Source organism: Callospermophilus lateralis, chromosome 9, assembly GCF_048772815.1.
Source record: "Callospermophilus lateralis isolate mCalLat2 chromosome 9, mCalLat2.hap1, whole genome shotgun sequence".
In the NCBI taxonomy this organism is placed as follows: Eukaryota; Metazoa; Chordata; class Mammalia; order Rodentia; family Sciuridae; genus Callospermophilus; species Callospermophilus lateralis.
The window spans coordinates 25393515-25407670 of record NC_135313.1 but is presented as its reverse complement, the minus strand read 5'-3'; the positions used below and the strand labels follow the sequence as shown (position 1 = coordinate 25407670).

Genomic DNA, 14156 nt, shown 5'->3' with positions numbered 1-14156 from the left:
ATTAGATTATACATAGCTTTTCCTGTCTTTATATTTGACAACATTAGGCATTAAGTAAATATGAATGCAGCATACAAAAAAATAAAACCACAGTTGTGAAAAAGGTTATAATGGAGATAGGGAGTAAAATTCATGTTAATCAATCAACTAATAAATTACTTTTCTCTTTCAGATTGATACACTGGCTGCCGAATACCCATCAGTAACAAACTACCTGTATGTTACCTACAATGGTCAGGTAGGAACTGCCTAATTGCCATAGGCAGAGAGCTCTAATTTTAGTAGCTGGTCTACTATTGGGAATACATAGTTTTTTCCTTCTTTGATTATTTACTTATCTTGGCAATAAAAAGGGCCTCACAGAGGTATATGCAATGATGTGTTTCTATATATAATCTGTTAAGAACTCTCTTATGATAATGAAATCAAGACAGTGAAAATATGGTAAAGACAATGGTCACACAAGCATACCATTATGCTGGGTTCTCATGACTTACACTTACAAATATTTAGCTATAACTATTTTTTTTAATGAAAAAGTAACTTGGAGAACACCATACTTTGGGTTCCCAGAGACTAATAGAGGTTTCATGTGAACAAAAGAAAGAATGAGAAAGACACATTTAAAAGACAGGACAGATAGTTGAATTAAAAGGAAGAATAACATAATAACTTCTATATTTCCTGTTGTTTTCTATCCTCAGGAGCATGATATCAATTTTGATGAACATGGAATGATGGTTCTGGGCTGTGGTCCATATCACATTGGTAAAGTGATGACATATGTATATATAGTGCTCATTAATGTTAATTCCATTGTTCTAAGAACTGTGTACAGTAAATGCTGTTAGGGTAAATGTTTTGAAAATTAGGAAATTGAGGTTCAGAGAAATAAAACCCAAACTTATAAAGCTACTTAGTGGTAGAAGTGGAATTCAAACACAGATTTTAAACTAGAAATTCCATCTCCTTTCATTTTACCATGTTACTAAATCATTTTCATTCTCTTCAACTGAATTGACATCCGCTTTGGATTTGGGGAGTGAATTAGACTTGGCTATTTCTCTTCTAACAATTTTTCATAAAGATCTATATTTTCCTCAAAGACTTATACATCAGCTAGAAATTACATTACTTATACAGTCTCTGACTTAACGTTTGATGCATACATCAAATGCAGAGTTTGTCTCATTGGCAGGTAGAGATTTATAAAATCCAATTCAAACAAACTCACCAGAGATGGTGACATTTCCTCTCTAGTCAATTAGATGTTTAATAACCACTCCAAATCTATTACACAAGGTGTATATTATGTGGGCAGGATGTTAACCAACAACTGCATTTCATATTTAGTCCCTGAAAGGCATTCTGATATGGAAATGATAAAATACACAATTTAAATACATGTAGTCTTACTATTTCTTTAAGTACAGTTTGAGTTTTTATAATTAATTAATGCTTCAGGGTATTCCAGTTTACCAATCTTTGGCCAAATCTGACATAGGCCAAAACTGTTTTTTTTTTAAATCACTCTATTATTGTCTTAGTTCCATTTCTGCTGCTACAACAAAATACCTGAGACTGCGTAATTTATAAAGAACAGAAATTTATTTCTCACAATTCTGGAGGGTAGAAAGTTCAAGATCAAGGAATCAGCCCCTTCAGTTATTTGGTGAGGATTAGATCTCTGCTTCCATGATCACATCCTAAATACCTGTGTCCTTTGGAAAAAAATGCTGTCCTCAATGGCAAAAGCAAAAAGAATATGAAGGACAAATTCTCTCTTGAGGCCTTTTATAATGGCATTAATCTATTCATGAAGTCTCCACCTAAACACATCTCAAAAGGTTCCACTTTCCCAACACTGTTGCATTAGGAATTAACTTTCTGACACACAAATCTGAATTTTGATTCATTCAGCCCATAGCAGTTATCTTATTGGTAAATGGCCTAAACTTTTCACCTCTCTGGACCTTTTTTTCTTGTTTTTAAATTTAACCTAATTTATTCAACAATTCTGCATTAACCTTAGTGTCTAGCAAGACTAGCTAAGCTGATAATCAAGTACATACTTGCTCTATAGTGAGAATTAATGTATTACTGTATTGGAACACTATAGTTTGACAAGACTTTTTAGGAGACAATGTATTAATACAAAGAATTAGGACAAGTACCAGGACTTTCAGTTCTATGGCATCCCAGCAGAGGTGATATTTGAGGCTGTTAGGCCATTATTATATTTCAGATTGCTTCACAGAAGGTCACTCACTCTGCATGGGGTGGCCTTGCCAGGCTTAAAAGGATATGCCCAGAAAGGAGAGGACTTTCTAATCAATCAAGATATGTCAGATCAGCAAGGCACTCAGGGATTATTTGGTTTAGCCCTCAAATAGTGGATTAAGTGGAAAAACTGAAGCAAAGGTACAAGTATTCTGATCACTGGCTTAACTCTTTTTGTGTATTGAGGCGATTGTGTTCATTTTACATTTCTTTTCAGAACATGAGGGTTATTTTTACCATTGAAACTATCTCCTATTAACATCGAGCTCCTCAAATATGGAGATCATCAATTGTAGAATTCTGGATATAAAACAAGCCAAAATTTTCTTGATTGTTTAATTAGTGCTTGGTTTTCCTACTGCGAATATAGTGTACCTCATAGGTCTGAAATTTATATTTTGCAGTTTGAAAAATTGAATTGAAAGGCATTGGCTACCTTAGCTTGGACTGACTGGTGATATATTTTTCTGCTTCTCTTTGTGCTGCAACTTCATGCTTCTCTCACCCCTTTTGCCCATCTTGTTGCCTCTGCAGGCAGCAGTGTGGAATTTGATTGGTGTGCTGTCTCCAGTATCCGAACACTGCGTCAGCTTGGCAAGAAGACAGTGGTGGTGAATTGCAATCCAGAGACTGTGAGCACTGACTTCGATGAGTGTGACAAACTGTACTTTGAAGAGCTGTCTTTGGAGAGAATCCTAGACATCTACCATCAGGAGGTAAAAAAAAAAAAGTGATATATATATATATATATATATATATATATATATATATACATTTTATGTATATCTGTATCATGTCTTCATGTTTCTAGATTTATATTGTATTTCCCCTAGGAGAAATTTCTGCCAGTGTCTTCTGTTGCCTAATTTTGTAGTGAAACTCTAAAAGAAAATCAGTCCAGCCTTATTTTCTTGAGGCCTTGACATTACATGATTGTTTTCATGTAAAATTCTCTTTCTTTCTAAGCATTCTGGCTGTATTGAAAACTTTACTTGGTAACATGTACCAGCCATATATTAGCTATCAAGGTGGCCTTTCATAAATATTTTGAAGAATGTTTTAATTGGTCATCTAGACACACTATAACAGCTTCTTTCTAGTTCATGGGATGTGTTTTGATGAGGAACAGTTCCCAGAGGAGAGACATAAGTTGTTTACCAAAGACCAGTTAATGCCTGTTCCATCAGATAACGTTGTTAGTCTTCAGTTTAAGATCAATGAGTCCATTCTGAATGATTTTGCTTCCTTTAAGGCCTTTTCTTAGAGTTGCTTTTCCATTTCCATGCCAATCTTATTGAGTGTGTTTTCACTGTGGATTCACATGATTGCAGGTTACTCTGCATCTGTAGAACAAATAGTTGTCATACAATTAAAAAAATAGCAACTGGAAAATTCCAAAATGATGTTCAATAGTCATGTCTTGAGTTATTATTGTTAATTTGTTACCACAGAGAATCATCCTTATGTATAAAATATGGTCATTTAGAGAAAAAAAGTACTAAATTGAGTCACAATGCTTGAATTCTAGTTTTGATTTGAAAACTAATTGACTTGTGCAATTTGAATTCTCTGTTCTCTGTCTCTGTCTCTCTTTCTCTCCCTCTCTCTTTTTATTAATGCATCCTATGCATGTAAAACATGCTACTTTCAGGCACTGTGAAGATAACATTGGGTTTATGATAGAAGTCATATTGTAAAGTGTAAACTACATGGTATAGCAATGTGATGATTTTATTATTATAAGGAGAAACCGAATTATGATACATATACAATCATAATTGTGTTTAGGTCCAACTTTCCTTTATGCAGAATATAGGCTGTTTTTAGTCCCCTTTCTGATAATGTTTTTCTTGTTGCTCCTTAATATTCATTTCAGAAACATATGTGGGCATCAAAACAAATACAGTTTGCAAACATGTCTTGAGTACCTTATATAGACCTGGTTCAGCAAGATGGATAGCTATAAAATCAAGCCCCTATCTTTAAGATATTAATAATAAAACTGGGTTTCATGATTTAAATATGTGAAAAACCAAATATTTGTTTCCAAAATATGAAAAAGCATCACAGGCAATAGGAACAGATTTGTGATTTCCTTGTGAAATCATCTAAGAAAAGATGAAAAACTTCTACAATTGCTTTTGGATACAGTTACATATAACTACTAGAAAAACCAAAGTCAGTGCTATAGAAAGAAATAAACTGCCCTTTCTTTGAAGCTAATTGGCATTTAAAGTTATATTCCTATGTATTATGAGGTAATTTACAATGTTATGTTGGAATGGAAGAACATTATCCCACTAATGTATTCTTCAGACTATCTCATAGGAAATGTTATAAATCACACAGTACACACCTTATCATACACACATGTAATATGTGTGTGCACTTCCTTTTATGAGGCAGGTGTGTACTTCCTCATCAAAGGCTTTGTAGTGCTGCTCCGCTGTCTCTGATCCAGGAAGAAGCACACATCTAAGTCACTTGGGCAATCTACTTTCCTGAGGATGCATAGCTCCATAGGTACAAAGGGTCTCCTGGTCTGGGTCTCAGACTAGTTTTGGACCAAGGCCATTTGCATGGTATCAAGGAAAAAACCATGGATAAGGCATTTAGGGAAAGTCAGTAATAACATGCCACAGAGGTGAAGCAGGCTGTTGTGGAAGAGGCTTTCATCGCAGGTAGAGCAAGAAGGTGCTGAGGTATCCTCCTGTTTATTCTTAGTTTTTCATGTAAAATGTTATAATTCCACTTACTGCCACTCACTTTGACCATAGGATCATTCATTTGCTTTATAGAGTGACCCCTTAAGTACAGTCATTTATTCCTTGTGATTATGTTTATAGGTTCTGCTTTCTGAGAAGAGATTTAAATTTGATTTTTTGTTTGTTTGCTTGTTTGGTATGTGGAGTAGAGTCAAGGAAGCAATAAAGTGGTGTAAACCATCTATGATGCTTTGCAAGATGAGTTTTGCCTGGTTTACAGTTTAGGTTAGGATATTTCTTACAAAGGATAAAGGTGTTCTCAGAGTATGTTGAGGTCAATAGCTTGAAATTGTTACATTGTTTATAAAGTTGCTGCATGGTGCTTTTCTTTTACTGGATCTATTTGCTAGGGATAAATTATTCAATAATCTTTATAGGCCACAAAAAAGGAACCATATAGATCTGATCCTAAATTCATATCCCCCCCCTTTATTCCTTTGAACACTCATGAGTTAAAAAGTTGTGTTCACAAACAACCATAATATTGGTCTATATCCAAGCCTCGTTTCTCAGTCTCTTTTGCAATTGTTCATTAAAAGATAGATTTGAACCAGGTACGGTGGTGCATGTGTAGTCTCAACTACTTGGGAGGCTGAGGCAGGAGGATTGCTTGAGTCCAGTTTAAGACCAGCTTGGGCACTGGGCAACATAGCAAGACCCCATCTAACCAACAAACAGTAACAACAAAGAAAACCTCATCAGATAATATATCTGACACCGTTTGATGTCCCTGTTTGTTTAGAGTCTAGTTTAAATAATTTTTTTTCTTGCTTGTATAATGCTTACTTTGCTTGACTATAAACATGTACCCTGTTTAATGGTTTCTTTGCCATATTTTCTCCCTCTATATATACCTATAGACAATGGCACAGGAGTTAACTGAATTAAGTAATTGCAGATATTAATTAGTGGTAGGCAAAACTCATTAGGGAATGTATGACTCTAAATAGAATTGGGATTCTTTTCTAAAGTCTAAAGTTCTACCTAAAAAGTAAAACAACATGTTACTAAAATGTAAATGATTGAGATGTATCTCAGTGGCAGAGTGCTTGCCTAACATGCATGAACCCCTGATTTTAATCCCCAGCACTGTAAAAGGGAAAACAAAAGAAGAAAATTAAAATTACCAAAATATGAACCACAATCCTTCCTCATTGGCAACTGTATAAATAATGGAATTTTGTAAATTGGAGATCATCCATGAAATTTTAAAAATCAGGGCCATTTTTAATGAGGCAAATGCTATTTCTATTAGTAAGATAAATTTTCTCATATTGGATCGTGCCTAAAATACTGCATCTAATTAGGACTGACCAAAGTGATTAGTGGCTAGGAGCAATTAAAATGATGTCAAATAAATTTAAGACATTTTCTTTTAATTCTTTAGTGCTTAAAATAAATTTCTGGTGTGATTTCAGCTTGAATATTGTTTCAGAAATACTCTTGTGTTACTTTTCTTGGTGGTATCAGATTTAATAGGACAGAAATCAAAGATGAGCAAAAGAATACACAGATGAAGGATTAGCTCAGTGGTACAGCATTTGCCTAGCATGCTTGATGCTCTGGGTTCAATCCCAAGGACCCCATCGCCACCCAACCAAACAAACACCCACAGAAAACAAACAAACAAACAAAAAACACAGAACAAATTTAGATAAGAGTTTTGGGAGCCTAATGTATTATTTTAAGTCTAAATATTTTATAAATTTGTGGAATAATATCTAAATTTTAGAATATTTTATTTCAGTAAATTATTTACAACTATTTAGACACAAGTTATCAAAATGATGATGATTTACCTGTGTGGGATACCAGGTTCCTGTCCTAATGTCCATACAAGCCCTGTTCTTAGAGTTAGAGACAGTTTAAGATTAGATCTATGAAACTGCCCTACCTTGACTTCATCTAATAAGCATGTTTTCATACTGAGTTCCTTTTGCTGTGTGGGTAAAACCTGAACTACATCTTCACATTGTTACTCTATAACATTTCTGTGGATATGATTTATTGTCCCAATGATGTTCTATATATCTGGAGGTCAACTATGAGGATTTGGTTGTGCACTGGAAGATTTTCTTTGTATCACTTTTCTAAAACAATGCTTTAGCAATAGCTTTTCTCTTATCCTCTAATATTAAACATTTCTGAAAATAGCCAGCCAAGTAGAGTTAGCCTAAGATTGGAATATTTGGTAGTTTACTTGTTCAGTCTACGGAATTGAATTCACACACCCTCTCTCTACTGCTGGGGAAGAGATATGAATCATTTCAACTGATTGAGTCTCAGTTTTTTTTTTTTTGGATGTAAATGGGAATAATAAAAGTCACCTTAGAAGGTCATCATGAAGGTCAAAACATATTGACCAGAATACAAAAAGTATCAGCTATTAGCCTATTCTTATTTTGAAAGTTGATGTTTAGAAAATATAAATCAGTGTAATAATGCCACTTTGAAAAAATATCCACGTATTTATTAACGAAGGCCTTTTCATTCAACTTTAAGCTCCCATTTAGACCAAGTAACTACAGTTTTTGCTACTTTTTTCTTATTTTTTAAAAGTTATTTTGAAATGTCTCACATAAAAATCTTGAAGAATTTGTTTTCAAGCCTCAAAATCTTAACAACACTGCTAATAAACCAAGGATGGTAATAAGAAAAAAAGATTATTATAGTAAAGAGAATAATTCTTTTTAAAGATTTTGCAAGAATGTATGTTGAACATATTTTAAAATGATGATAAAAGTATCTTAAGTACACTAATAAATATGCAGAACGTTGGATTATTATTTTCAATACTGTTTACAATGCCTTAAAGCATTCACTTGCAGGGTGTTTGTTTAGGCAGTACTGTAATTGCTCTCATCAGAGAGAAATTAGCTTTATCCCTTAAAAGAGTGTTTCAGAACAATTTCAAATAATGATAAGATGTATTTGGCACATATCTATCACTTCAGTAATTCTACTAATATTTATTAGCAGGTCATTATGGCAAACATAAATTATGCCAAGATCCATGGACTGTCAGATAGTTTAAATATTAATAATTATATTTTATTTATTCATAAATGTAAAGTGTACATAGGATTTTTAATGTTTATTATCCTATTTCATCCACATAGCAGTCTTGTGAAGCAGGAAGGTATCTGATTCCAATTTTATACACAAGAAGACTGAAGGTATTCTAACCCTAATTTTATATACAAGGACTGAACCTTAGGTTGAACATGGTAGTAAACAGAGGGAACCAAGATGGGAAGAGTCTTGTATCTGCAAATCCAATCCCCACTATCACACACTGGCTCATGTTTATTATTCCAACATCAATCTTAAGAGACTTTGAGATTTGGTGGGCTAATATTTTTTAATCTTCAATCTTTCAATCCTTAACTTTAGACTGCTAATAGGAGATTTGGTTTTAAGTAAGGAAAATTTAAACTAATCTAACATCTGAATGAAGGGCAATGATTCAGGCACTGGTTGTGAAGCAAGTAGAAAGGAAATAGGAACTAAAAGCAGCTACTGGGTAGTGGGGATAGATGCTAAGGTGGCAGGAAAGGAGAGGAGATGGAGGTGGAACACGAGGTGGTTAGAGCCTAGATAACTATAAGAGAGAAGAAAGGAGTAACAGTCAAAGAAGTTTTGGTGGAACAGAGAGTTTGCTAGTGGGAATATACGTTCTTGGGGGAAATGAGTAGTGGAGTCTCTGGGGCTTGAAGGGTGGTGATAGCCAAGAGTGGACCTGAGGTAATGAATTTGTACTTTATTCTCTAGGCAATGGGAACTTCTGGAGAACTCTGCGTATAGGACTAACTTGGCAAAGCAGTTTTGTAGGGGGTTTAATTTGAATGTAAAGGGTTAGATGAAGGGGTTGCAGGAGAGGCATGTTGGAAGAAGAAATTGGTATCCATTTGGGAAATTATGTGATAGTCCAGAAAGTAATTGTAGTATAGAGTGCAAATTCATTAACTTGTTTTTCTTTTCCAGACGTCACAGGTGCAAATGTTGCCAGTGATATATACCATGTAAACTTTGTGGAGATCTTGCATAGATTTTAGGATGTGATAGCCTGAAAAGTAAAAACTAAGTTCATTTATCTCTTTATGACATAATTTAATATCATCCCTTCATAAGAGGGATGGAAACATAAAATTCAGGTTGAAGATTGTCAGTAAGGAAATGGTGGCACTATGAGCACAGTTGTCCATTCATGATGAAGCTACTGCCGCAGCTGATGATGTGAATGTCTTTTCCAGGCATGTAGTGGCTGCATCATATCTGTTGGAGGCCAGATTCCAAACAACCTTGCAGTCCCTCTGTACAAGAATGGTGTGAAAATCATGGGCACAAGCCCTCTGCAGATCGACAGGGCTGAGGATCGCTCCATCTTCTCAGCCGTCTTGGATGAACTGAATGTGGCCCAGGCACCGTGGAAAGCTGTTAATACTTTGGTAAGGAGAGAAGCAAGTGTCTCCTTTTAAGGTTCTTTTGTGGAGAGTTGTAACCTGAATGTTAACTACTGAAGATACTAAGGAGAGGGCAGACAGGATGCACATTATGCGTAGTGAATTTACTGTAAAGTTGCTGTATTTCCATGATTGCACTCTAAATGCTGATTATAAATAGATAGCAGTATTCTCATTAAGATTCAGACAATGAAAAGAAGTTCAAACTATTTTTGAACTAGATTTGATATTTAGAATTAGAAACTAGGAATTTTATGTATTTCAATGCTCAATTTACATTTTAATGGAGTCTTTTGAGAGAAAGAATAAAAAGAGTTAGGTTATCCCTTGATCTAAGATACAAGTCTGCATTTTGATTGCATATTTTAGCTACTCACACATTTTTGTTGTTGTTCCTATTAATTAGAATGAAGCACTGGAATTTGCAAAATCTGTGGGCTACCCCTGCTTGTTGAGACCTTCCTATGTATTGAGGTAATGTATTGTTTTCAGAAACAGATTTAAACATTGGGAGATACAGAAATGCATGCTGTATGCTGATAGCACTAGACTTTGATGTGTTGTAATTTGTGAATCCATCCACAATCTCGAAACCATCACAGCCAGCTTGAGGACCAACATGTGTTCCTTCAGTTTACCAATTTTCCTTCAGGGAGAGACCTCAGTCCTATACCTAGAAGCATAGCTTCAGGCATCTCCTCGACAAACTGAGTGAGGGGAGGGGAGTGTCAAATAAGAAAACAGGACAATTCAAACCAAAATTAGAAGGTCTCTTGCAAGCATCTATTTTCTGATACCCAGAAATGACAGCTTCTCTTTGACTATTTCAGCATCTTCTTGATATTGTTTTGTATAGCAATTTTGAGTTTTTGAGATCAGATTTTTTTAAATAGATGAATTAGAACAGCGAGGAACATGGGCAGTTAGGATCTTTCATATAAAACTTTGAAACTAAATTCTATCATCAAAAGAGAAGTTGTGAATTATCACTTCCTCTCTTCAGATGTTACCACATGTAAGGAGTCACTTCACTGAACAGAGGATAATAAGAGAAACACAATTTGCTGTGCACAATTTGAAAGTGCAAATGGAATTTGAGATGGGATCCTTTAAAATAATGAAAAATTTCAAATGAGGTGGAAAACTTTCCTTTTCATTGAAATGTCATTTTGTGTAAACCAGAGTCTAATAATACTAGTTCTTTGAGGGAATTAATTTAAACAACATGCATTTAAGAAAGGATTGGGAAAAATGAAAAAAATTAACCAGCGTTGACAATTGCATTTCCTTTCCCATTTTGCAATCTATACCTTTGTTCCAGTTTTATATACTCTGGATTATCAACATTATTTGCTTAGCCTTCCTGTCTTAAGCAGATGAAGCAATTAAAGCTTTTTATGCAAAAATTTATAACAGGGTAGAAAAGGTAAATAAATACCACTTTTTTTTAAAAAAGGAAGTGGGAAATGATTTATCCACCTTATTCTTTAGTGCCCCTTATTGCTCCTTCTTTCCTCCCATCCCATTTTGAAAATGTCAAAAGTCCAGTGTAAATTGATCTCAGATAACATTATTTCTTAAGTATTTAGAAAGAAGGACACAGATGAATAAGTTTCTATCAGGTACTGTATATTATATTTGAAAATGTTACTAAAAATTGATTCTTTGGTGATAGAGAGAGTAGAGTGGTTTGCTTTGACAGCTTGCTAGTGAGTTAGGATCATCTGACTGAAGAAACAGGATTAGTGAAATTAGGCTCTAGGCTGAATCCTTCTAAGGTTTAATAATGATCTGGAACGAGAAAAACATTAATAAGTCAAATAGAGTAAACCTTGGGGAAATACCAACCTTTAGAGCCATCAGGGTTCCCTTTGGACCCATCCCCAACTCTGGTGACTTTTCACTTTTGCTTAATAATTCAATGTAGTAAAGTCTTAATTTAGACAGTCACCTTATTTAGTCCAGACTGGAACCAGAAGATTTTCTGGAGCTCTTTTGATCAAGTCTAGCATGCTTTATTTCCAAAGTGGCAAAAGAACTTAACTGCATTTCACTCCCTCTTTCCCCAGTGGATCTGCCATGAATGTGGTATTCTCCGAAGATGAGATGAAAAGATTCCTGGAGGAGGCCACTAGAGTCTCTCAGGTAGTGTCCAATTTCCTCCTGGTGACTTTGTCCTTTCCTTTAATGGCCATCTTATTTTGTATGCTGTTTATCTTTTCACACAATGTTGATGGGATGATTTCCCTCAAAACAGACTTAGTTTTAGAATTCAGGAATCTATAAAAGCATCCTTGCTGGATGCTGGAAAACACCCTGTTCTCATGAATTAGACCCAGATAAAGTCATTCCTGGGATTCCTAGCCTCAAGGCTTACTCAACCAGCTCATCACTAACCAATAAAAGGATTTCTGATTTTTAATTCTCATACCTGGGGACTTTGTCTAAGTCAACCATGCAACACTAACAGTAAGTTCCCTTACTCCCTTATTTAAATTTTTTTTTCATTTTGGCACATTTTATTTGTGAGTTAATAAGAATGTTTATAATTTTGTTATGATTCCACCACCTTCCTTCACTGCCCACAGTTTTTGCTTTCTCCCTTGGTGTTACCTTGGCATGATCCATTTAAGATTTACCCAGTGGGGTTATTGATCTGCAAACCTTGTACTGTGGAGGATGAAAGTAATGTTTTCCTTTTAAAAGCTTTCAAAAGCTACTTGGGGTTTAAAAAAAAAAAAAGAACAACTCAGAAGAGTTTCATGTTAGGCAAGTGGAATTTGGAGGGAGCTGAAAAGTGAAATCAGAGTCATTTCAAAGAGGAATAAAGGGCATGGATTGTTCCTGCACACAGGAAGCCAGATTCCTCTTCTCTGTGATAGTTGCTCCCCATGGATGTTTAGGTCATGAAGAGAGTGGGTAAGGATGAAGAATGAGAAGAGACTAAGAGTATAAAGAAGGAAAACCATGTGGGTTTTGAATTCACATTGGTGTGAAAGTCTGATAACTGTGAAGGGAATCTCTTTAATGCCCACTTTTTGTCAATGCTGTCTGGAGTGAGACACAAACTGTTCCTTCTATGTTAATCCCTGCCAGGGGTCCTGCAGCTCTCCCCTTTTGAGAGACCAGTAACTATACCCATTTGATTTCATGTATGTGATAAGCAGGGTTCCCCTCTTTTCTGCCTGAAACATCGAATCTTATAGGACTTCTACTTATTAGATTATTTAAAAATATTTTTCTCAGTTTTATTGTTAGAACTCACACAGAACCAAAGTCTTATAATACAGATGTCCTGATTGAAGAGTTTCTGATTCAAGTGTCCCCATCAAACCACAGCAGAATCTGAGTTCCTCAATTCAATATGTGTAGAGTAAAACCAGCCCCTATCAATCATTATTTCTATTTATGTATTCATTTCATATATAGTAGAAGCTATTTGTTGGCGCTGTTCCCATTATCAGGGGATATACTCGTTGAAAGATTTGGTCTCTGCTCCCTTTGCTAGGAACATCAAAATTTCAAGTAATTATAATTAAATATGATAATCAATGAGCATTGTAATGGATAAAAAACAGGATTCAGAAGCAGAGTGTAAAAGTCTTGCTGTCCAGATCCTGAGGAAGGCATGTTAAAATTATGTCTGATTGTTGGTTAAGAGTTACTTGGCTGAAAGTTTTATATTGTACATGCGACTGGGAAGAAAGAAACAGCATGTGTAAAGATCTGAAGATGAGAGAGAGTATAGAATTTCTCAAAACTGATAAAGCATTCGTTACATGGTCAGGATGCCAAATATGTGGTGATTATATTGATTAGTCTGCTGTAGTGCAGAGAAAGTGAATTATATAGCAAAACCGAATTCATGCAAAGAGTTTAGTTGGCTGTTGCTGTAGCTCAGGGTAGACATGACAATGACACAATGACTTAGCTCAGAGGAATGGCAGTAAAGGTAGAGAGAGAAATATTGAGGGTGTGCATTGAAGGAAATTAGTGAGTGGATGGAGGTTGAGGGTAAATGAGAATAAAGGATGACTCCTGAATTTCTATCTTGGACAATTGATGGGCAGTAGTGTCACTTACTGAGATAGGGAACACTGGAGAAAAAAAAAGTTTTAGAAGAGGAAATCATGTATTTAATTTTTGACCTTTTGAATGTGCGCTGCCTGTGAGGAATCTAAGTGGAAATGATTTAAAGGCAGAGGGTTATATAGATTTTGAATTGATGATCAAGATCACAACTATAGATGGAGATATGAATATAGATTTTAAGATAAATAGCTTATCATTTCAATTGAAGCTTTGGGGATGGAAGAAATTACTAAAGAAGGGACTATAGAAAGGAGAATATCTAAGAGGAAAGCCAATATTTTAGTGGAAAATCAAGAACCCTGACAGATCCTGAGAAAGAAACATGAAAATGTAGTTTCCAGATACCAAAGGAAGAAAGTATTTTAAAAAGACCAACAATGTGTATTATTATTATTATTATTATTATTATTATTATTATTATTATTCATACTGGACCACTGAGCCACATCCCCACCTCTATTTTGTATTTTATTTAGAGACAGGATCTCACTGAGTTGCTTAAAGCCTTGCTTTTGCTGAGGCTGGCTTTGAACTCACAATCTTTCTGTCTCAGCCT

The 14156-nt window shown here is 35.0% G+C and overlaps 1 protein-coding gene across 1 annotated transcript in view; it reads left to right on the top strand.

The window, feature by feature from the left end:
* The window catches only part of Cps1 (carbamoyl-phosphate synthase 1), a 112599-nt gene that overhangs the window by 72546 nt on the left and 25897 nt on the right, over nucleotides 1-14156 (top strand). Inside the window, exons 23-28 of the mRNA XM_076865932.2 lie at nucleotides 173-238; nucleotides 705-768; nucleotides 2815-2996; nucleotides 9299-9493; nucleotides 9915-9982; nucleotides 11578-11653. Coding sequence (XP_076722047.2) covers nucleotides 173-238; nucleotides 705-768; nucleotides 2815-2996; nucleotides 9299-9493; nucleotides 9915-9982; nucleotides 11578-11653 — 651 coding nt within the window. The remainder of the gene's footprint in view (nucleotides 1-172; nucleotides 239-704; nucleotides 769-2814; nucleotides 2997-9298; nucleotides 9494-9914; nucleotides 9983-11577; nucleotides 11654-14156) is intronic.